General features: G+C 34.6%; 1 protein-coding gene across 2 annotated transcripts in view; it reads right to left on the reverse strand.

Moving 5' to 3' along the window:
- Prp19 (pre-mRNA processing factor 19) overlaps positions 1-23,698 on the reverse strand; it is a 171,453-nt gene that overhangs the window by 62,139 nt on the left and 85,616 nt on the right. For both annotated transcript variants that reach the window (XM_090410212.1, XM_090410213.1), the window contains 3 exons: positions 18,117-18,200; positions 10,422-10,483; positions 354-431 (listed from right to left, as the gene is read on the reverse strand). In XM_090410212.1, coding sequence (XP_090266338.1) covers positions 354-431; positions 10,422-10,483; positions 18,117-18,200 — 224 coding nt within the window. The remainder of the gene's footprint in view (positions 1-353; positions 432-10,421; positions 10,484-18,116; positions 18,201-23,698) is intronic.

Below are 23,698 nucleotides of genomic sequence, written 5' to 3' on the forward strand. Positions count from 1 at the left end.
ATCCTGATACAGTGATGATAACTTGTTAATTTCCAACCAAAATATTTGCTTTTAATAAAAATTATTATTCTTTATTCATGTAAATACATATGTCTAATAATTATATGTCAAAAATGTTATTAAAAACTCAGGCAATACATCATTCTGACAATGTGCTATGGAGGCACAAATGGATTTAAAAGTACTAGTTCATTTTCTGTATTTCATATAGAGTACATAGATATAACATCTCTTAGTTAATCAGCCTAATTATTTAGATTTCAAGTCGCTTTAGAATTAAGGTTGCTTTAATTTTTCACAAGATTTGCACTTTTTTTAAGAAAAAGAAAACTGTTATGATAATATTCCCTTACCTTCTGAATAACCTCTGGAGTCATACCAGCTTCTTCCATTGGTTGTTCAGCCAATCCTCCAGCCTCATTTGCATATTGCTAAAAATTTAAAAAGTAAATATCAAATTAGTAACACAATGATGCATAATAAAACAAGGAAATGAATGCAGACAATCATAATATGTGCACACTTTTACAATTGCTTACCATAATTTATTTCTTTTGTAAGGTCACACCATACCATTCATTACCATAACTGAACTAAAGTCACTTTTAGCACATGTAAGAAATGCATGCATGCATGCATGCACTTCTTACAAGTGATGTGTGTGTGTGCAAAATTATATTTAGTGTGTCACACACCAGATATAATTTTGCTTTGATTAATTTTGATATTAAAATGGTCCAAATGAAATGACAGATTTTATACTAAATACATCATCATCTTCAAATTCCTGACATGTACCCCCAAGGGGTGTACAGGATATGATAGTACTACATGAAAAATTTACATCATTAATAACTTCCTATCTACAATTTTCCTCCAAATCAGTCTGTTGCTTGTCAAGACTCCACCATTATTAGATCTTATATTTCTATTGTCTAAGGCACTTTGAACCTTATCAATCCACCTATATCTTGGTCTTCTTCTGGATCGTTTTCCTGACAACCTGGCAGAGAACACTTGTTTTGCTAATTTTTCCTCGCCCATTCTGTTTAAGTGACCATACCACCTAAGAATAGCTCTGCTAACGCATTCCTGAATGTTGACAATGTCAAGTTCTTTCCTAATAACTCAGGACTCTCATATCTATGGTCTCTAGTCTTTGGTCAAGTGTTTTACTTCTGACCCAGCTCTTAGATCCATAAGTTAAAACTGGTTTGAACACTGTCTTGTATATAGCTATTTTAGTATTCCAACCAATTTTACTTCTGACCCAGCTCTCAGATCCATAAGTTAAAACTGGTTTGAACACTGTCTTGTATACAGCTATTTTAGTATTCCAACTAATTTCTCAGGGTGCTTAAGGGTCAAAGCTGTATAACTGAGAGGAGACCTCCACATAGCCTTTAAAGGAATGCGGAGAACCGACCAGGGCTTCTGACCTAATGTCCAATCCTCACCTTCTCGTGGTGCACCCTGTTGGGTATCTACTTTGATACTGAACGAACGAGGATGGGCTGGCAATCTGGGATTTAGCCGACCAAATTGTATTCTTATTGGTTAAACCAAAATAAAAAATGATGGTACAACATGACAAAATTTCATGCCGGCTGGGGCGTCGCCCGGTTAAACAAGGCCCCCGTTGTTTTCGCCAGGGAACCAGGGCGAACAGCAAAAAGTCAGCTACTGGAACAAATCTGAAAACAAACCCCAACTCAACATCACCAGAGTTAAAGATCGGTACTATCAACGTAAGAAGCCTGAATGGCAAAGAAATGGAGCTAGCTGAGGAATTAGATAAGTACCAGATCGACATAATAGGGGTGACTGAAACAAAAAAGACCAAAACTGGTGAGATCTTTCTGAGCAATAAATACAAAATGTTATATTCAGGCAATAACAATCAAGGAAAAGAAGGAGTAGCCATAGTATTCAACACAAAATACGAGGCTAATCTTCTTGAATGGCAGTCAGTCTCAAGTAGAGTAATGTGGGCAAATATGAGAATGGGGAACTGGACAATGAGACTTATTTGTGCCTATGGTCCCACAGAAGGTTCTACTAAGGTAGAAGTGGAGGAATTTTTTGAGGCTTTAGAAAAAGCAACTGACACAATGAAAAAGGAAAAGTTGGTCCTTGTTGGGGATCTAAATAGTAGAGTAGGAAATGATTGTGAGACATACAAAAATATTTTGGGAAAATTTGGAGAAAAGAGCAAAGCTAATAATAATGGCAAATATCTGTTGGATTTCTGCTCGGGACATGGACTGGTTATTACTAACACCATGTTCCAACATAAAAATGTGCACAAATTCATATGGAGAGAAGAGGCTAGGAATAAGAAAAGTCTCATTGACTATGTTATTGTTGATAGTGATGTTTTCTCCCTGGTGCAGGACACCAGAGTGTACAGAGGATTTGAAATTGGAAGTGATCACTATTTAGTCTTGAGCAGGATAAAATTGAATTTCATATTGAAAAGAATAACATGTAAGAAAGTTTTAAAGCGAATAAAAGTTGAGCAGCTCTCAGATGTAAACTGTAGACTAAAATACAGAAATATTATTGAAAAGAAAATGAAAGAGTTTGAGAACAGGAATCAAACCTTGGAGATTCAGTGGCAAACTCTGAAGGAAACATTGATTGATTCTGCCAGAGAGGCATGTGGTGAGGTTGTGTGCAAAGATAAAAAAATCAGAACTCCCTGGTGGACACAGGAAGTTAAAGAGGCAGTGAAGGAAAAGAAGAAAGCATATCAAAAGTTCCTGGCAAATAAGTCAGCTTTTACTCTTACAGAATACAGAGACAAATGTAAGAAAGCTAAACAGTGTGTAAAACTAGCTAAACAAAAGTCATGGGAGGACTTTGGCAAGAATATAGAAAATAAATATCAAGAAGGTGGCAAAATATTCTGGAGGTTGTTGAAGAAGCTTAGGAATGGAGGAAAGAGTGCTGTAAAAGGAATTAGAGATGATAAAGGTGAAATGAAAACAGGAGAAAAAGATATCCTTGAAGTATGGAGTAATTACTTTGAAAAACTGCTAAATGAAACAAGCAGTGATGACAGCACAGTGATAAAAAACACTGACCAGGCATGCAGTCAGGAATACATATCCATACTTGAAGTAGAAAAAGCTATCAAAGGCTTGAAATGTGGAAAGGCAGCAGGAGTAGATGATATTCGACCAGAAATGCTGAAGTATGGTGGTATAAGAGTCTTACAGTGGCTGCACTGCATAGTTCAGAAGGCCTGGACAGAGGGACGAATTCCCGATGATTGGAGTAGAGCTCTCATAGTACCCATATATAAAAAGGGAAATAAAACTGAATGTGAGAATTACAGAGGTATTTCCCTACTGAGTGTTCCTGGCAAGATCTATGCAAGTATACTTGAGAAACGGTTGAGAAGAATTGTGGAAGAAAAGCTTGGTGAACAACAAGCCGGATTCAGGCCAAATAGAGGCTGTCAGGATCAGATCTTCACTTTACGACAAATAGTCGAGAAAGCATGGGAATATAACAAAGATCTGTATTTAAGTTTTGTCGATTTGGAAAAGGCATATGACAAGGTGCCAAGAGAGAAGCTATTCAATACGCTGCAGTTATATGGTGTAAATGGGGCATTATATCAAGCAATACTTAGTCTTTATTTGAGTTGTGAGTCAGCAGTTAGAATTGAAGGAAGTACAGGAAGATGGTTTAATGTTAAATCTGGTGTGAGACAAGGATGTACATTATCCCCTCTGCTCTGTTATTCATTATCTATATGGATCACATTATGAAGGAATGTGGTATTAAACCTGATATCAAAATTGGAGATGTTAATGTCAGCTCTTTGCTTTATGCGGATGATGTTATACTTCTAAATAAATCCGCTACAAGTCTGTAAGATTCTCTGACTAAATTGAATAGCTGTTGTAATAGATATGGTATGAAGGTCAGCAGTAAAAAGACAAAGACAATGAAAATAGGCAGAATCATTGAAAATGTCAACTGTGTTGTGAATGGAGAACCTGTGGAACAAGTAAAACATTTCAGCTACTTAGGCACAATTTTTACTGAAGATGGTAAACTAAATATAGAAATAGACAACAGAATCAGCAAAGCTGGTATCGTGGGAAGTCAATTGAATAAATTCATATGGAATAAGAAAGAAATTAGTCGGAACACTAAATTAGCTGTATACAAGACTGTGTTCAAACCAATTTTAACTTATGGATCTGAGAGCTGGGTCAGAAGTAAAACACTTGACCAAAGACTAGAGGCCGCAGATATGAGAGTCCTGAGAAAGATTAGAGGCATGAACAGATGGCATCAATGGCAATATCATATTAAAAATGAGGATATTAGGAAAGAACTTGACATTGTCAGCATCCAGGAATGCGTTAGCAGAGCTAATCTCAGATGGTATGGTCACTTAAATAGAATGGGAGAGGAAAGATTAGCAAAACAAGTGTTCTCTGCCAGGTTGGCAGGAAAACGACCCAGAGGAAGACCAAGATATAGGTGGATTGATACGGTACAAAGTGCCTTAGACGATAGAAATATAAGATCTGATAATGTTGGAGTCTTGACAAGTAACAGACTGATTTGGAGGAAAATTGTAGATAGGAAGTTAGTAACGATGTAATTTTTTCATGTAGTACTGTCATATCCTGTACACCCCTTGAGGGTACATGGCAGGAATTTGATGATGATGATGATGATGAACTAATTTCTCTCTTATTCCATATGAATTTATTCAATTGACTTCCTACCAATACTGGCTTTGTTGATTCTGTTGTCAATTTCCATATTTAATTTACCATCTTCACTAAAAATTGTGCCTAAGTAGCTGAAATGTTTTACTTGTTCCACAGGTTCTCCATTCACAACACAGTTGACATTTTCAATGATTCTGCCTATTTTCATTGTATTTGTCTTTTTATTGCTGACCTTCATATCATATCTATTACAACAGCTATTCAATTTAGTCAGAGACTCTTGCAAACTTGTAGCAGATTTATTTAGAAGTATAACATCATCTGCATAAAGCAAAGAGCTGACATTAACATCTCCAATTCTGATATCATGTTTAATACCACTTTCCTTCATAATGTGATCCATGTAGATAATGAATAACAGAGTGGATAATGTACATCCTTGTCTCACACCAGATTTAACATTAAACCATCTTCCTTCAATTCTAACTGCTGACTTACAACTCAAATAAAGACTAAGTATTACTTGATATAATGCCCCATTGACACCATATAACTGCAGCTTATTGAATCTTTGTTATATACAATTTGGGATTTAGCAGACCAAGTTGTATTCTTAATGGCTAAAACCACAATATAAAAAATATGCATGACAGAATTTCATACTGGCTGAGGTGTTTCCCTTAAACTAGATCTCCAGTATTTTCGTCAGGGTGAACAGAAAAAGCTGGAACAAATCCCTGAACATGTCTCAACTCAACAGCAACAGAGTTTGAGATTGATAATATCAACATAAGAAACATCAATGGAAAGGAAATGGAACTAACAGAAGAATTGGAAAAGTACCAGATCAACATAAGTTTAGGTAATACAAAGAAGACAAAAACAGGTGAGATCTTTCCAATTCACAAATACAAAAGGTTATATTCAGGCTATGACAATCAGGGAAAAGAGTGAGTAGCTATAGTATTCAACACTAAATATGAGGATAATCTACATGAATGGCAGGCAATATCAAGTAGAGTGATGTGGCAAAGATCAGAATGGGGAACTGGACAATGAGACTTATTTGTGCTTATGGTCCTACAAAAAGTTCTACCAAGGAAGAAATAGAGGAATTTTTTGAGGCATTAGAGAAGCAGCTGGTTCAATGAAAAAGGAAAAGTTGGTCCTTGTTAGAGATCTAAACAGTAGAATAGGAAATGATTACCAAACATATAGAAATGTTTTGGGAAAATTTGGAGAAAAGCACAAAGCTAATATTAATGGCAAATGCCCTGGATTTCTGTTCAGGCCGATTAGTTATTATTAACACCATGTTCCAACATAAAAATGTGCAAAATTCACATGGAAAGAAGATGCAAGAAATAAGAAACTCTCATTGACTATGTTATGGTTGATAGTGATGTTTTCAATCTGATTCAATATACAACAGTATACAGAGGATTTGAAATAGGAAGTTTTTATCCTGCTCAAAACTATTTAGTTTTGAGCAGGATAAAAACTAAATATTATTTAGTTAATAATATTTAGTTTTAATATTATATGAAAATTGAATTTCATATTAAAAAGAAGAGTGTATAAGGAATTTTTTAAAATGAATCAAGGTTGAGCAGCTTTCAGAAGTGAACTGTAAACTCAAATACACAAACATCCATTGAAGAAAAAATGAAAGAGTTTGAAAACAAGAACCAAACCTTGGAGATTCAGCAGCAAATCCTGAAGAAAACACTGATTGATTCAGCCAGAGAGGCATGTGTTGTCTGTAAGGATAGGAAAATTAGAAATCCATGGCGGACTCAGAAAGTTAAAGAAGCAGTGAAGGAAAAGAAGAAAGAATATCAAAAGTTCCTGGCAAGTAAGTCAGCTTGTGCTCTTAGAGATTACAGAGAAAAATGTAAGAAAGCAAAGCACACACACATTTAAAATGTAAAACTGGCTAAACAAAAGTCTTGGGAAGACTTTGATAAGAACATAGAAAATAAATATCAGGAAGATGGTAAAATGTTCTGGAGGCTAGAAATGGAGGAAAAAGTACTTTGAAAGGAACCAGTAATAGAGATGATAAAGGTAACATGAAAACTGAAGATAAAGATATTCTAGATGTCTGAAGTAATTACTTTGAAAGAAGGCTAAATTAAAAAAAAGCAGTGTCAGCATGGTAGTAGAAAATTCCCAACAGGAATGGCATCAGGAATTCATATCCATACTTGAAGTATAAAAAGTCATCAAAAACCTGAAATGTGAAAAGTCAGCTGGAGTAGATGAAATGCTCAAATATGTGGGGTATAAAAGTTTTACAGTGGCTGTATTGAATAATTCAGAAGGCCTAGTCAGAGGGTCGAATTCCAGATGATCAGAGCAGAGCTCTTATAGTACTCATCTATAAAAAGGGAATTAACAAATAAAACTGAATATGAGAATTACAGAGGAATTTCCCTACTGAGTATTACTGGTAAGATTTATGCAGGTATACTTGAGAAACAACTCAGAGAAGAGATGCTTGGTGAAGATCAAGTTGAATTCAAGCCAAATAGATGTCCGGATCAGATTTTCTTAAACAAATAGTTGAGAAATCTTGGGAATATAGCAAGGATTTGTATTTAGGTTTTGTTGATCTGAAAAGGCATATGACAGGGTGCCAAGAGGAAACCTCTTCAAAACACTGTAATCATATATTGGTGTAAATGTGACATTATATTGAGCAATATATAGTCTCTATTTAAGCTATAAGTCAGCAGTTAGAATTGAAGGGGGTACAGGAAGTTGATTTGAAGTAAAATCGAGTGTGCAACAAAGGTGCACATTACCTCCACTGTTATTCATTATCTACATGGATCATATTATAAAGGAAAGTGGTATCAAATCTCATATCAAAATTGGTGATGTTAATCTTAGCTCGTTACTTCATGCGGATGATGTCATACTTCTGAATAAATTCAGTACAGGCCTGCAAGATTCCCTGACTAAACTGAATAACTCTTGTAATACATTTGGTATGAAAATCAGCAAGAAAAGACAAAGACAATGAAAATAGATAGAAACACTGAAAACATCAATTGTATTCTGAATGGTGAACATATAGAACAAATAAAACATTTCAGTTATTTAGGCACAATTAGTGAAGACTGTAAATTAAATATGGAAATAGACAACAGAATTAGTAAAGCTGGTATGGTAGGAAGTCAGCTGAATTAATTTATATGTAATAAGAAAGAGATTAGGTCAAAACACTAAATTAGCTGTATGCAAGACAGAGTTCAAGCCAATTTTAATAGATCCGTGTGGTGGTGGTGGTGGGTTAGAAACAAACACTTGATCAAAGACTAGAGAAGACCTCTGATATGAGAGTTCTGAGAAAGATTAGTGGAGTGAACAGATGGCATCAATGGCAGTATCTCATGAAAAATTAGGATATTAGGAAAGAACCTGCTATTGTTAGCATTCAAGAACTGTTAGTAGAGCTAATCTCAGATGCTATGGTCACTTAAACAGAATGAGAAAAGAAAGATTAGCAAAACAGTGTTTTTTGCCAGGTTGGCAGGAAAAAAAAAGACCCTGAAGAAGACAAAGATGTAGATGGACCGATACAGTTAAAAGTGCCTTAAAAGACAGAAATATAAGATCTGATAATAATGGAGTCTTGACAGATAACAGATTAAGTTGAAGGAAAATTACTGATCAGAAGTTAGTAATGGTATAATTCTTCCATATAATACTATCATAATTATCCTGTACGAGGGTACATATTAGGAATTTAATGATGATGAATCTAGGAATGGTTTTAGCAACAAATTTTACTGAACTGCAGCATAACAATACAACCACATATATAGATAGTAGGCTTAGTAAGCATTAAACTGCTAACATACAATACAGTTTGAAATTGTTCACAGCTGAATTTTGAAAGCTGATATTTCGATTTTATTAAACACACAGACAGTAGTATATCATTGGTGTGGAATGAAGAATAAATTTAAATGAGACAAAATTATCAGGTCTAATTATCAGAAAGGCAAGTTCAGATAATTGAAGTATTGGTCAAGTTACACGATGCTCTACCAGAAGTCAGTTGATATGCCAGGGTCAGTCAATTGAAGGGGCATTGTTTTGAAGGTGTGAAAAAATAGTAAATGAATCGATTAACTGTAAAGGTAAGTGCTATGAGCTAGAAGAGTAATGTCAGTCAATCAATTATTCATTTTTGATACCGGAATGACTGTCTCTTGACCGCAAAAAGTATGGGAAGATTCTCATTCTTAACAAATATCAAAAATGAATAATTGCTTGATACCTTTTAATACATGTATGTACTTTTATTGGTTAACTGATTACTGTATTACCTTGCATTTTGCTTCATTTAAATTGCTGGTCCATTCTGCACTGATAATGTTATTTTAGTATGAAATATCTGTTGCTCTTTTTTTTTTCACAATAAATCTTTTTATGGAATCAGCGTTTTCTTACTTTATTAATGCCAATAAAGCTTACATGATGTCTGTGACAAATTTATCTAACTCAAAGAACTATCTTACAGTGGTGGTACCTTTATAGAAATCTAAAATGTGACAAAAGTGATATTGCATTTATCACACATTAAAACCATTTTTTTTTGGCACCAATCTCAAAGACCACATTTAGTCTGACTTCTCTGACTCATATCACTCTCTCCTGAATTAATTAATTTTTATCCTGTTTCTAAAATAAGTGCATCCTGATAAGATATTGGTTCCTTTCGTTAATAATTTGAACTGATTATACAACAATCTAATTTGGTGCGACATGCTGCTATTTGTTTATATTGTGAAGAACTGTTATGAATAACCACAACACATATCTATCTATATGCAAACTTCAGTCTATATCAAAGTAGTAAAGCAGCCTGGAGTAATTAAAAGGTTTGGGAATCTTAAAGAGTCCTAAAAAGCAGGGGTCATTACATTCGCAAAAAATCTGTGAAAGTTTTGAATTCCATAATTTTTTTTTGTTTGAACTTTCAACTCTAGTGTCAACACTGTTAGCATTTCTCACCAAACTTAGCACAGTAATTTTTTTATACAGAATTTATAGATGTAACTTTCTGCTCAAGATGTTAGTGCAAAATTGCAAAGATCATATAAATTCCAAATCCACCCAACACTGAAATACTACTCAAACATTTTAGGTTGTGCAACTGAAATTTCCAAGCATCAAGAATGCTTAATACTATCAGCAAGAGAGAAATCTGATTAACTGATGGATGGTTTCTCATAAATTCACTCATATCACTCTCTCTCCTGACATTATGTTTTTAATTATGCCTGTTCTACAGGTATTTTCACAGACAATGTTTTCTTGAACTGGATACCATTATTCCTCCATTTTCATCCATGATTAAAGATCTTTGTAAAAATCTATTCACTATCTGGCTTTAAACCTACCAAACTCCTTTTTCTCCTCTTTCATTCCATCTACCACTAATGTTTAGAACAGCACCACCATCACTCAGACTTCCCCAAAACCTATAACCTTCAGCTATTCAAGCCACAGTAGATTCCTTCTCTTCTTCCTCTACTCCACATACCATATTGATGTACTATAGGTTTTTCAACCTTTCATGTGTGTGGTTGCTATTAAAAACAATACTGATAAAAATACAATAGATATATATTCACAGCAATGAAAAGAGTGGAAATAATCTGAATCATTCTTAATAGTGCATCAAGAGCAAAACAAAATACTCACTGGCTGCTGGACACCAGGAGGAGCAGCAACAATACCAGCTTGAGGCTTCAGTGTAGCCAAAGCTTTAAATAAATACATAAACAAAATAAGAAAATAGAACATTTTAAAAAATTATGAAATGTTTATTTCTTTAAAAAAATTATTGAAATAAGAACTATAAATTTTATAAAAGAATAATATTAAGATATCTATAGAAATTAAAGTATATATGATACAAGAAAAAAAATTTATTTCTTCCAAAAATCAATTACACTTCTAACAAAAAAAGGAAACACATTTTATACTTTAGAGAAGAAAATAAGAAATGATAATCAATAAATAAAATTCATCATCTTAAATTTGAAATGTGTCAAATAAAGAATGCAAAACTGCACTTTAATTTGTATGCAAATGAAATATTTACTTCATTTGAGTTCAGAATGAAGTGAATCAAGCTTTTGTTGCATAATTATTAAAGTGAAAATTCTGCATACTTATAAATATTATTTTCACAAAATTTCACATCCATTTTCCTATTCTTTACAATACATGCAATGTTTTTTTTTTAACTAAAAATCTTCACTCTAATTGAGATCATTATTCTATATGGGATGCCAAAAATGAAAGAAGTTGCTTCGTTTTTTATGACCACCAGCAAATGCAATGCAATTCTTATTTATAGATTTAAGAAGAGAAACAAGTACTGTCGAACTCCGTTGTATTAAGTATCAAGACATCAGAGAGAAAATGGGAAATTTTCTATTTTAACAATGTGTGTAGAATGGATTACTTAATTAAAATAGGAAGCACAAAGTGACTGTTAAGATGCAAAGAACAGTAATATAGGGTGTCATATCTCAAGACAATTTCTTGATTGTGATAATGAAAGTACAAACTTTATACAACAGAATTTACTTCATACTAATAGAATTTGCTACATAACTAATGATAAATAATATCTTTCAAATACTCCACCCCCACACACACACGTGTTGCTTCACAAAACACTTAGCACAAAGTTTCCCACCAATGCTATTAAAATTGCTGATATTAATTAATACTTACATTTCTTTAACACGTTTGCTGCCACGCTACTTTCGCATGGTCTGTTCCCCTACGCCGAGCAGTTTTACTTCTTCAAGGTCAGTACGATAATCTCGTTACCGAAGGTAAACGTCCTACGAGTATACTCGTAGTTGGCTTGTACAGAGCATATACGGTCTATGAGAATCCACAGTTTTAATGCTAGCCCCACAAGCCAAGGATTTTCACTTCTTCAAGGTCACTACAATAATCTCGCTCCCGGCGGTAAGCGTCATACGAGTATACTCGTAGCTGGCTTGTGAAGCAGGTTTACCCACTACGAGTATACTCGTAGTTGGCAGCGAACGTGTTAATGAATAATTAATAGCTTTAATGGAATGTGCACTAGACATTAAAGTAGGTATCATGGCTTACACGTATAACAAAAAAAAATTATACCACAAAACATCTGGAACCACCAAATCAAGAGAACATCCAAACCAACCAATGTCAACATGGAATCAATATACACAGGGAAAAATGCATTCAAAGGAGCCAATGGGCTAGGTGTTATTGTACTGAAACCACATACTACTACGATGAAATTGCAGTCACAAAAATGTATCATTTTTCTGCATTGAGTACTAGGAAAGTTGATACATTGGTGCATCCTCCAAAAAAAGTAGAGTCCATCACCTTTTTTCAATAGTATCAGCACATCCCATAATTTAAAAAAGAAAATAATAATACAGCTATCATTTATGAATTATCGGAGAATTTTGTTTACTAATAATTATTTAAGTGAAATGAGATTAAATGTTCACGATCGACTTACCAGTAAAATTTCTATCTTGGTTTATAAGTTCAAAAAAAGAATGGATGGTTTCTAATAGATCTGACAAAATCTAATCCTAGTACTTGTACTAGGATTAGATTTTACAGATGGATCTGGAAACAGTCCCCAATCATTCTTGGGAATTTCTTGCATATTATGCTTATTATGTTACCGAGAAAATGAGAAAGACAACTGATGGTTGTTATCCAGATGATCGAATTACGTGTAAGCCAATCCCATGTAGTGGTAAAAGTTGTTGACAAGAAATAGTAGAGATACGCTGTACAACCACAAATCGTGAGAAAAAGTTCAGACAAAATAAAGACCTGCCAACCTGTGAATAAATTCAACGAACTCTTGGTGACCAAAAGGTTTAATCCTTATCCTCTTACAGGTAGGTATTACCTTAGCATCTCTACATTTTTTTTTCCATTTTTTTCTGCAAATAACTGAGCTCCAAGAAATCGCAAGAAATTATCAACATGCTTTCTGCCATTCATCCAGCATACAGTTTATGTCAAAAATGGAAAATAACATCATCAAATTCCTGCTATGTACCCTCAAGGGGGTGTACAGGATATGATAGTACTACATGAAAAATTTACATCATTACTAACTTCCTATCTACAATTTTCTTCCAAATCAGTCTGTTACTTGTCAAGACTCCAACATAATCAGATCTTATATTTCTATCGTCTAAAGCACTTTGTAACGTATCAATCCACCTATATCTTGGTCTTCCTCTGGGTCGTTTTGCTGCCAACCTGGCAGAGAATACTTGTTTTGCTAATCTTTCTTCGCCCATTCTGTTTAAGTGACCATACCACCTGAGATTGGCTCTGCTAACGCATTACTGGATGATGACAATGTCAAGTTTTTTCCTAATATCCTCATTTTTAATATGATATTGCCATTGGTGTCATCTGTTCACGCCTATAATCTTTCTCAGGACTCTCATATCTGCGGTCTCTAGTCTTTGGTCAAGTGTTTCACTTCTGACCCAGCTCTCAGATCCATAAGTTAAAACTGGTTTGAACACTGTCTTGTATACAGCTAATTTAGTGTTCCGACTAATTTCTCTCTTATTCCATATGAATTTATTCAGTTGACTTCCCAACATACCAGCTTTGGTGATTCTGTTGTCTATTTCTGTATTTAATTTACCATCTTCAGTAAAAATTGTGCCTAAGTAGCTGAAATGTTTTACTTGTTCCACAGGTTCTCCATTCACAACACAGTTGACATTTTCAATGATTCTGCCTATTTTCATTGTCTTTGTATTGCTGACCTTCATACCATATCTATTACAACAGCTATTCAATTTAGTCAGAGAATCTTGCAGACTTGTAGCAGATTTATTTATAGAAGTATAACATCATCTGCATAAAGTAAAGAGCTGACATTAACATCACCAATTTTGATATCATGTTTAATACCACTTTCCTTCATAATGTAATCCACATAGATAATGAATAACAGAGCAGAGGGGATAATGTACATCTTTGTCTCACACCAGATTTAACATTAAACCATCTTCCTGTACTTCGTTCAATTCTAACTTACAACTCAAATAAAGACTAAGTATTGCTTGATATAATGCCCTATTGACACCATATAACTGTAGCGTATTGAATAGCTTCTCTCTTATCATATACCTTGTCATATGCCTTTTCCAGATTGACAAAACGTAAATACAGATCTCTGTTATATTCCCATGCTTTCTCGACTATTTGTTGTAAAGTGAAGATCTGATCCTGACATCCTCTATTTGGCCTGAATCCAGCTTAATCTTCACCAAGCTTTTCTTCCACAATTCTTCTCAACCGTTTCTCAAGTATATTTGCATAGATCTAGCCAGGAACACTCAGTAGGGAAATACCTCTGTAATTCTCACATTCAGTTTCATTTCCCTTTTTTATATATGGGTACTATGAGAGCTCTGCTCCAATCATCGGGAATTTGTCCCTCTGTCAGGCTTTCTGAACTATGCAGTGCAGCCACTGTAAGATTCTTATACCACCATACTTCAGCATTTCTGGTCGAATATCATCTACTCCTGCTGCCTTTCCACATTTTAAGCCTTTGATGGCTTTTTCTACTTCAAGTATGGATATGTATTCCTGACTGCATGACTGGTCAGTGTTTTTTACCACTGTGCTCTCATCACTGCTTGTTTCATTTAGCAGTTTTTCAAAGTAATTACTCCATATTTCAAGGATATCTTTTTCTAACTAAGACGAAAAGCCAAACGGTTATAAGGGATTGGCTTTATAGCCAAACGGCTATAAAAACAATAAGGGATTTTTATCCCCTTTACTTAGATATCTTTTTCTCCCGTTTTCATGTCACCTTTATCATCTCTGACTCCTTTTACAGAACTCTTTCTCCCATTCCTAAGTTTCTTCAACAACCTCCAGAATATTTTGCCACCTTCTTGATATTTATTTTCTAAATTCTTGCCAAAGTCCTCCCATGACTTTTGTTTAGCTAGTTTTACACAGTGTTTAGCATTCTTGCATTTGTGTCTGTATTCTCTAAGAGCACAAGCTGACTTATTTGACAGGAACTTTTGATATGCTTTCTTCTTTTCCTTCACTGCCTCTTTAACTTCCTGTGTCAACCAGGGAGTTCTGATTTTTTTATCCTTGCAGACAACCTCACCACATGCCTCTCTGGCTGCATCAATCAGGGTTTTCTTCAGAGTTTGCCACTGAATCTCCAAGGTTTGATTCCTGTTCTCAACCTCTTTCATTTTTTCTTCAATAATCTTTGTGTATTTTAGTCTACAGTTCACATCTGAGAGCTGCTCGATTTTTATTCGCTTCAAAAAACTTTCTTAGATATTATCATTTTCAATATGAAATTCAATTTTATCCTGCTCAAGACTAAATAGTGATGACTTCCAATTTCAAATCCACTGTACACTTTGGTGTCCTGCACCAGGGAGAAAACATCACCATCAACAATAACATAGTCAATGAGACTTTTCTTATTCCTAGCCTCTTCTCTCCATGTGAATTTGTGCACATTTTTATGTTGGAACATGTTGTTAGTGAATAACCAGTCCATGTCCTGAGCAGAAATCCAACAGATATTTGCCATTATTATTAGCTTTGCTCTTTTCTCAAAATTTTCCCAAAATATTTTTGTATGTCTCACAATCATTTCCTACTCTGCTATTTAGATCCCCAACAAGGACCAACTTTTCCTTTTTCATTTTGTCAGTTGCTTTTTCTAAAGCCTCAAAAAATTCCTCCACTTCTACCTTAGTAGAACCTTCTGTGGGACCATAGGCAGTTCCCCATTCTCATATTTGCCCACATCATTCTACTTGAGACTAACTGCCATTCAAGAAGATTAGCCTCGTATTTTGTGTTGAATACTATCTCTGCTCCCTCTTTTCCTTGATTGCCATTGCCTGAAAATAACATTTTGTATTTATTGCTCAGAAAGATCTCACCAGTTTTGGTCTTTTTTGTTTCAGTCACCCCTATTATGTCAATCTGGTACTTATCTAATTCCTCAGCTAGCTCCATTTCTTTGCCATTCAGGCTTCTTATGTTGATAGTACCGATCTTTAACTCTGGTGATGTTGAGTTGGGGTTTGTTTTCAGATTTGTTCCAGTAGTTGACTTTTCGCTGTTCGCTGTGGTTCCCTGGTGAAAACAACGGGGGCCTTGTTTAACCATGTGACGCCCCAGCCGGCATGAAATTTTGTCATGTCGTACCATCATTTTTTATTTTGGTTTAACCAATAAGAGTACAATTTGGTCAGCTAAATCCCAAATTGCCAGCCCATCCTCGTTCGTTCAGTATCCAAGTAGATACCCAACAGGGTGCACCACGAGAAGGTGAGGATTGGACATTAGGTCAGAAGTCCTGGTCGGTTCTCCGCATTCCTTTAAAGGCTATGTGGAGGTCTCCTCTCAGTTATACAGCTTTGACCCTTAAGCACCCCTGGAAAATAACAAGGTCACTTAAAGAACAAAACTACACTGGTTTTCAAAAATTAAAGAACAAAGAGAAATATCATGATACCTCAAAACATTATGATCAATTTTTATGCACTTCGGCAAAAAATAGTATAATATGCGATGCAAAAGAAATACCAAAGAAATTGTAAATAAATACTAATTATATGAAGAGACAAAGGCTTCAATTCGGTGACACTCTTTCTATGAGTTGCCTCAGCTTGCACTACCTTAATGGATCAAGTACTGCACTATCCAGGTATTTGCTTATGCTTGGAATCGCTGAACTTTATATAGTTTCTATATTCGGCATGAAACTCTTTGAGTTTCTTATTTGGCTAAGAAACAATATGGGATATAATATCCCTTAACTTAAATAATGTAAATAAATAGTTTAATTCAGAAACAAATGGGTGCATGAGGACAATGGTCAAAACGAGATTATCAAAGTGCCTTAATAAAGGAATGTGGTCATGTCTCACAGAAATAGTGCTCAAAACAATGTTTTATACTGTTTGTAATATTAACTAGAGGAGCTCAGTAGTTGGTAATAACAACTATTGGTCTTCTTCTAAGTTCCTCAAGGTTTTTTTTCTAGAGCATCATGCTCTAGGTAGATGTGTTGCTCATCTAGGAGCAACACATCTCATGAGACATACTCAATAGGATTAAGGTCAGGAGACTTGGCTGGCCAGTCCATACACATGATTCTTGAAAATACTGGTCCACAGGTTTCCCTTGATGAGGACGAGCATTATCGTCATATAGAATTAATGTCCTCTCTATCGCATAAGATAAACATTGGGGTCTAGAACCTCATCCTTTGCAGCATCCACCAAATGAGATGTCTCCCAAAACTATCCCTTTCAAGGACATTATCTAGAGGGATAATAACATGCACCTGGTTCTCTCCAGAATAGAGCATGCCTAGTATTGCTTTGTAGAGCAAATCTGACTCGTCTGTAAACAATACCAACCCCATTGGTCTCGAGTCCAGTTAACATGGAGCCTGGTCAATTTCAAACACTGTCTCCTGTGGCATGGAGATAGGCAGACCACTCAGATGGTATGGTCACTTAAACAGAATGGGAAGAGAAAGCTTAACAAAACAAGTGTTTCGTGACCGGAAAAAAAAAAGACCCTGAGGAAGACCAAGATCTAAGCAGAATGATGCAGTTAGAACTGCCTTAAAAATAAATATAAGATCTGAAAACAATATTGGAGTCTTAACAAATAACAGATCGATATGGGGAAAATTGTCAATAGGAAATTAGTAATAATGTAAATTTTTATGTAATATTATCAAGGGGTGTACAGAATACTATGTATCCTGTATACCACTTGAGCAGGAATTTGATCCTGATGGCAAGTAAATAACAATTGCATGACCATCTTGCACCATATCACATTCTCTGCTGATTACATGGATACCTTCAGTTTTCTTCTTGTTGGATTGAAATGACAGATATAGTTGTACTCAGTCTCACTATTACTAATGTCAAATCAAACACTTGGAATTATAAAATCTCTTGTCCACCATGCTCACTATCTTTGTTCCACTTTTCTATATAAGAAACAGAACACACAGAATCAACTATTATAATAGTTTCATCAACAAATAAAGAAATAGATGCACAGCTCCTTCATTTTCAACTGAACTCTTTGAAGATGCAAGCCATCTTCCAAGAGAACATTATGTCCCACTTTTTCAGTTTATGAGAATGCTTGGAAGAATGAAATATTTAAATTAATGCCTGAATGATAAGATGGATATAGAAGATTATATAAAGTTATGTAATAAGAGTAATATGTCATTATCATTTGTTACCCTTTTTTTTGGAAAAAAAAAAGTATAAAAAATAAATGGAATTAACAGATTAACCTTACCCTCTCTAGCTGCTGTCACTTCTTTTGTTAGACGACCAATAACACGGCATGCAGCATCATGCTGATATAAAGCATGTGAAAGTTCTGCAAATCAAGTAACAATAAACAATTTTATTTTAAAAGAACCTACAATGAATCATATATAACAAAAATTATATTTAATTGACAAGAATGCAATATAAATCTATCTATCAATATATATATATATATATATATATATATATATATATATATATATATATATATATATATATATTCATTTTTAATATTAACTGACTTAAAACCCGAGAATTATAACAAAATGAGATTTATTTGAAAATGCAACATGTTTTGTCGAGATTGACTTCATCAGGCATTAAGAACATAGAAAGATATTAAAAGACACTGAAAATAACATTGAGACACTCTAAAGCTATACAATTATAAAGTTATAATATTCGACCCTAGTATACACACACACACACACACACACTAGGGGGGGGGGCTCTTCCCCTATGGCACCCAACCTCCTGAGTTCGGGGTTCCAACAAATTGTTGTCTCATGAAGGCAAACACATTGTTGGGTGTGAAACGTTTCAAATTTCAGTTTATCAGCTTAATCGGCTTAACCCGGCTCAAAACAATGAAGAGACAAAAAACGTGAGATAAAAATGTTTCATATTTTGGCTTATCTTTTTAAATATATAGAGTGGATATATATATAACTATATAAAAGTTGTTGTTTTTTTTTGTTGAAAGCATACTCTAACACAACAATTACACTCAATTTTTAAAATAGAAATACTATATTGTCAACTTCAAGTCAAGTTACATCTGAAGTAAAATGTGAAATAAGGAAAATTATAAAGATGCATATGATGTAAGTTAGTGGGGATGGAGAACAGGGAATGAAAACTGAATTCAAAACATAGTGGGAATATAGAACACAGAGCAGACACAAAAAAGAAAGTAAGGGGAGGAGCTGAATATGTCACAATAGAACCCACAATCCATTGTTTTAGTCCTTATTAATAAAACCTAGAAACCACTAAGAAAAGCAGAGAAAACTAATAATAACTAAAAATTACTATCTCTATATCCTAATGCTAAAAGAATGAGTAGTTTGCTAATACAAACTACTCATTCTGGTATGAACTAGTAGGCAATGTATATATTATGCTATGATCATGGACTTGAAACATCAGACTTGGTTTACAAACACATGATTTATAGCACACACTCTCGCTCACTCACACACGCAAAGATAAAGATTCGACTTTATAAAAGCTCTTCCACAAACCAGCTGCTAAGTAATATACAAGACCAAACCTAATGGCATCACTTTGGGTGGCACCAGAAAAACATGAAAATAATCTTGCTGCTGCTGCTCTACTAAGAGTGCTTGTAGGGAGTCCTAATGTGGAGAGAATTGATAAGGCCAATATTTTTTGAGGAGTAGAATGGATTTTCTCCAGGACTTAACTTTCATATCATCTCACCTTTTGTACTGGATTGTGGATGCAGCATGGCAATATCTCTCAGTATGCATTACAATAGAACTTATGCATTCCTGAATAGATCTTATTTAGCAATCCGAAAGTCATTTGCTTTACAGACATGTAGCCTCAATTCTAAACTAATGATACTACCTTCCATCTGAAATTTAGAATTGAGGCTACATGTCTGTCTTCCAAACCATAACTGCAACTTATAAAACAACCATAGCATTCCCTGACTACTGTACATTAGCTTTCCTAACTATCTTATTCTATCCTATCAGTGGTCCTAACAGGCACTTTAGTGGCCATGACCTTTCCAAACATTCTTGGACTTTGCAACAGCAACTTAAGGATAAGGTAGTTAGCCCTATGCCTCCCGGTGTGTACTATGATGCGTGTTTATGGGGCTGGTTTGCCTGTTCTGGGGAAGAAAGGAAAACTCCCCACCTCAGTAATTAGACTGGCTAACTCACCTTTCATCGAAAGAGACCAGATAAAGGTTACTCGTGTCACTGACAGGAATCAAACCCAGGTCTTTCCGACCAAAGAGCTTCGTCTATACTGACTGAGCTAAGGAGGCTCTTCCTAACTATATAATCTGATTTTCTCTCTCTCCCCCAAGATCTCTATGACAGCACTTGCACATACCTTCTGACAAAGCAATCCCTGGAAAACCACCATTTAAAACCAAAAACCTGCACTATGATGACCTGTTCATAGCTGGTCATGATCCACAAAACAACTAAAAAAGAATTTACAAATTACCTGAACACTCAACATCCTTGTATAAACTTCATGCAGGAATTGGAAAACAGGTCCTCTTCCATTTTTAGATATCCTCCTGGAGGATCTCTAAAAAATTTCCTAATGAAAATAAACTCACTTATTCCATGTACAGAGTATGTAATAAATATTGAAAGATTTCTCCATGATACATCCTACCACCATCCAACATAAAAAAAAGTGGGTCTCATTAAAACCCTATGGGATAAGGCATGCATTTCTAGTAGCAGATAGAAAAGAAACTAAGAACATTATCTTAACCTATTTCGAAACAGATATATATAAAAAGGTAAAGAACATCCCTCCTAAGAAAACTTCTAATAACCAGGAGAATCCGAATTACAGATGATCAGTAACCCATCCTTATATCCAACATGTAACAGACAACAATAAAAGTAGTAATCACCCCTCCATGCAAGAATAAATGTCGATATCCTCCAAAACATTCCCATACTCCTCTACCAAAGCTATGCCTATAAAATCCAATGTTTAAGCAGCATATGCTATGCAGTACAAACAGGCCAATCTGGAGAGATCCTGAACAGAAGACATCAAGGTTGTCTGAAAAGAAAACACAAATCTGAACTAGCCTTCCATATAACAAATGAAAACTATCCAGTTCTTTGCAGAGAACATATTCCTATACCAACTACCAAAATTTTGTGAAGCTTCCAATATGTTAAGTACTTCATTCTGGTGCAACAAAAACTAAATCAAGTCTTCATCATCAAAAGTCTCAAGAACGCAGATCTCTGACAGGATGCAAACTACACATATAGTAATAATAATACTATACAGTATGTTTTACCTGTGCATTTATAGTTATATTATAGTTATAGTTAGTCACCTATTATAGTTAGTCAAAAGCTCATCTTTTTTTTTTTATCAACCAAATTAATTTACTGTAATTCTCCTGAAGTGTATGTGAAACTGGTTATGAGTTTTTTCAAATAATAAATCAATTTTTTACACTCTACAGTCTCAATATAATCTCCTAACCACAAAATTCACCTCAATTTCATCTAACAAAATCTCTTTACCTCATTCTATCAAATGTAATTGTTTCTTTATTATTCTCTCAAGATTATCAATCATTCTGAAGTTTCATTTGTTTTAAATCTGAATTTAGCAATCTGAATTTGGCAATCTAACTTTTCTAATACACAAGTAATCTCTTCCCTTAGAGATTTTAATGTTTCATGACTCCCAACCTTCCTTCCATTTTCCAAAGGTATTAATTCAACAATAAAGAGATAATTGTACATTTAATACCAACAATCTCACAAACTGTTAATAAGCTATGAGAATAACTGATAATCTTGACCACTCTCCAAACAACCTTGTTCTCTTCCTCGCCAACATCTTTTAAGCATACTATAAATGCTGGTTATTAAATTAAACTTTCCAACAAATTATATTATTCTTTAATGGTATTAAACAGGATTAAATAAGAATATAATTTCTTGGCAAATTTAATGTCTAACCAAGTGCAAAAACTTTCTACAGATACTATTTATCCTTTAAGCAATTCAATTATCACAACTTATTGTTAATTTCCTCTCCCATGCAAAAGTACATCGTACACAAACAGCTGCTTTAAACGTCATGTTGCGGGATGCTAATTTGTCATTCTTTTTGTTCTTTATTTCCTTGGATGAATTATTATTGTCTATGTTTTGAATGAAACATAACACTAAGTAGCATGTTTAAAATTTAATACAATTCCTAATAGATAGAGAAACCTGTATTCCTATTACATTTCAATTTTTCATTCCTTACCAAAGGTTATCTAGAGCAAGAATCAAGTGTATGACTAGTTTTACAGAAAATTCTATTTAACTTTCCTGCAATCACTAAAATTTATGTCAGTTTAACACAAATTTGTCACTGTTTTTTAAATTTTTGCAAAATATATACCTTGCTTCATATCCAAATAGCAGTTGTACCGGTCCCTTGAAACAACTACAGATAACAATTTTATCCAACGAAACTTTCATTTCTTTTTACACCCAAGTGGTTATACTACAACATTGCTAACATTATCTAAAACAGAAAACTAATCTCACTTCATACATTTCTTCCATCTTCTCTGATGATGTAAGTATTCAATTCCAAATACATCATACTGAATGATTCTTTCCTCCCTTCCTTTTTTTCTGCCCATGAAGCAAGAAATGAAAACATTCTGGATACCAAAATATCTCCAGAACCTGATGGTCATTTTCCTGATTATCCTGAATACATTTACTTTAGAGCAGATCCCTGTTTTTATTCTGCTTTTCACATTTTCCATTGCATTGATTCATATCCTGTAGGTGTGAAATTAGTTCATATCAAATCTATTTCTATGAAGAGAGACAATCATCACTCTTCGTAGAAATAGGTACAGTTCCTGGAATGCCACCAATGGTGATGTATACTACAAAGCCTCTCCCATTTAAACCAAACCAACTTTCCAATGGTGTGGTCTGTTTTCACAAATATGAATCTGGCACTCTGTGAGAATACTGGTGACTCAAAAGCATATCATCCCTAGTTGGAAGAAATGCTAACCAGAACCACATAGGTGATGGAGAACTTTCATTATCTGGTGAATACCATCATCTTGTTTGAGGTACCTGTTCCACATATGGCATCCAGAGCAGGGTCTCTATTTTCTCTTCTTACCCTCTTCTGACATAGTGCTGGTGACACCCATCATGAGATGAACAACACACTACTTGAGGAGCCAATAGTTCTTTCCATTCATGTGTTAAGCAGGAAGACAGTTTCACAAGACGGCTACTAGATAGTATATGAGATTGAATCTGATAATAAGACATCAGTAATCATCTCAAACAGCTAGGGAATAATCCTGCTGTTACTTACCCAGACAGATCATGTCTGGAGAGAGAAAGAGAGAGAGAGAGTTATTAACATTATGCAAGAGGAAATTTAAAAGCTATGCATGAATATTTACTGTGTGAGAGACATGGGTATGAGTCTTCCACCTCCCCACATGCATGCCTACTGTATACAATTAACTTTCTGGCATTAACAATTCTTAAAGACAGTATTAAGAAAATATACAGTCATGTACAAGAGACATGGGCAAGGCTGTCATACAGGAAATTATATTTTCTGTATGACAGACATTGTCCCGAATCTTTACTCACACACACACTTCATGTCCATAATGTTAGATTTGACATTAGTGAGGACTGAGGAATTAGATAAGTACCAGATCGACATAATAGGGGCGACTGAAACAAAAAAGACAAAAACTGGTGAGATATTTCTGGGCAATAGATACAAAATGTTATATTCAGGCAATGACAATCA

The sequence above is a fragment of the Typopeltis vanoorti genome, chromosome 20 (genome assembly GCF_054136105.1).
Source record: "Typopeltis vanoorti isolate ZY-2024b chromosome 20, IOZ_Tvanoo_1.0, whole genome shotgun sequence".
Classification (NCBI taxonomy): Eukaryota; Metazoa; Arthropoda; class Arachnida; order Uropygi; family Thelyphonidae; genus Typopeltis; species Typopeltis vanoorti.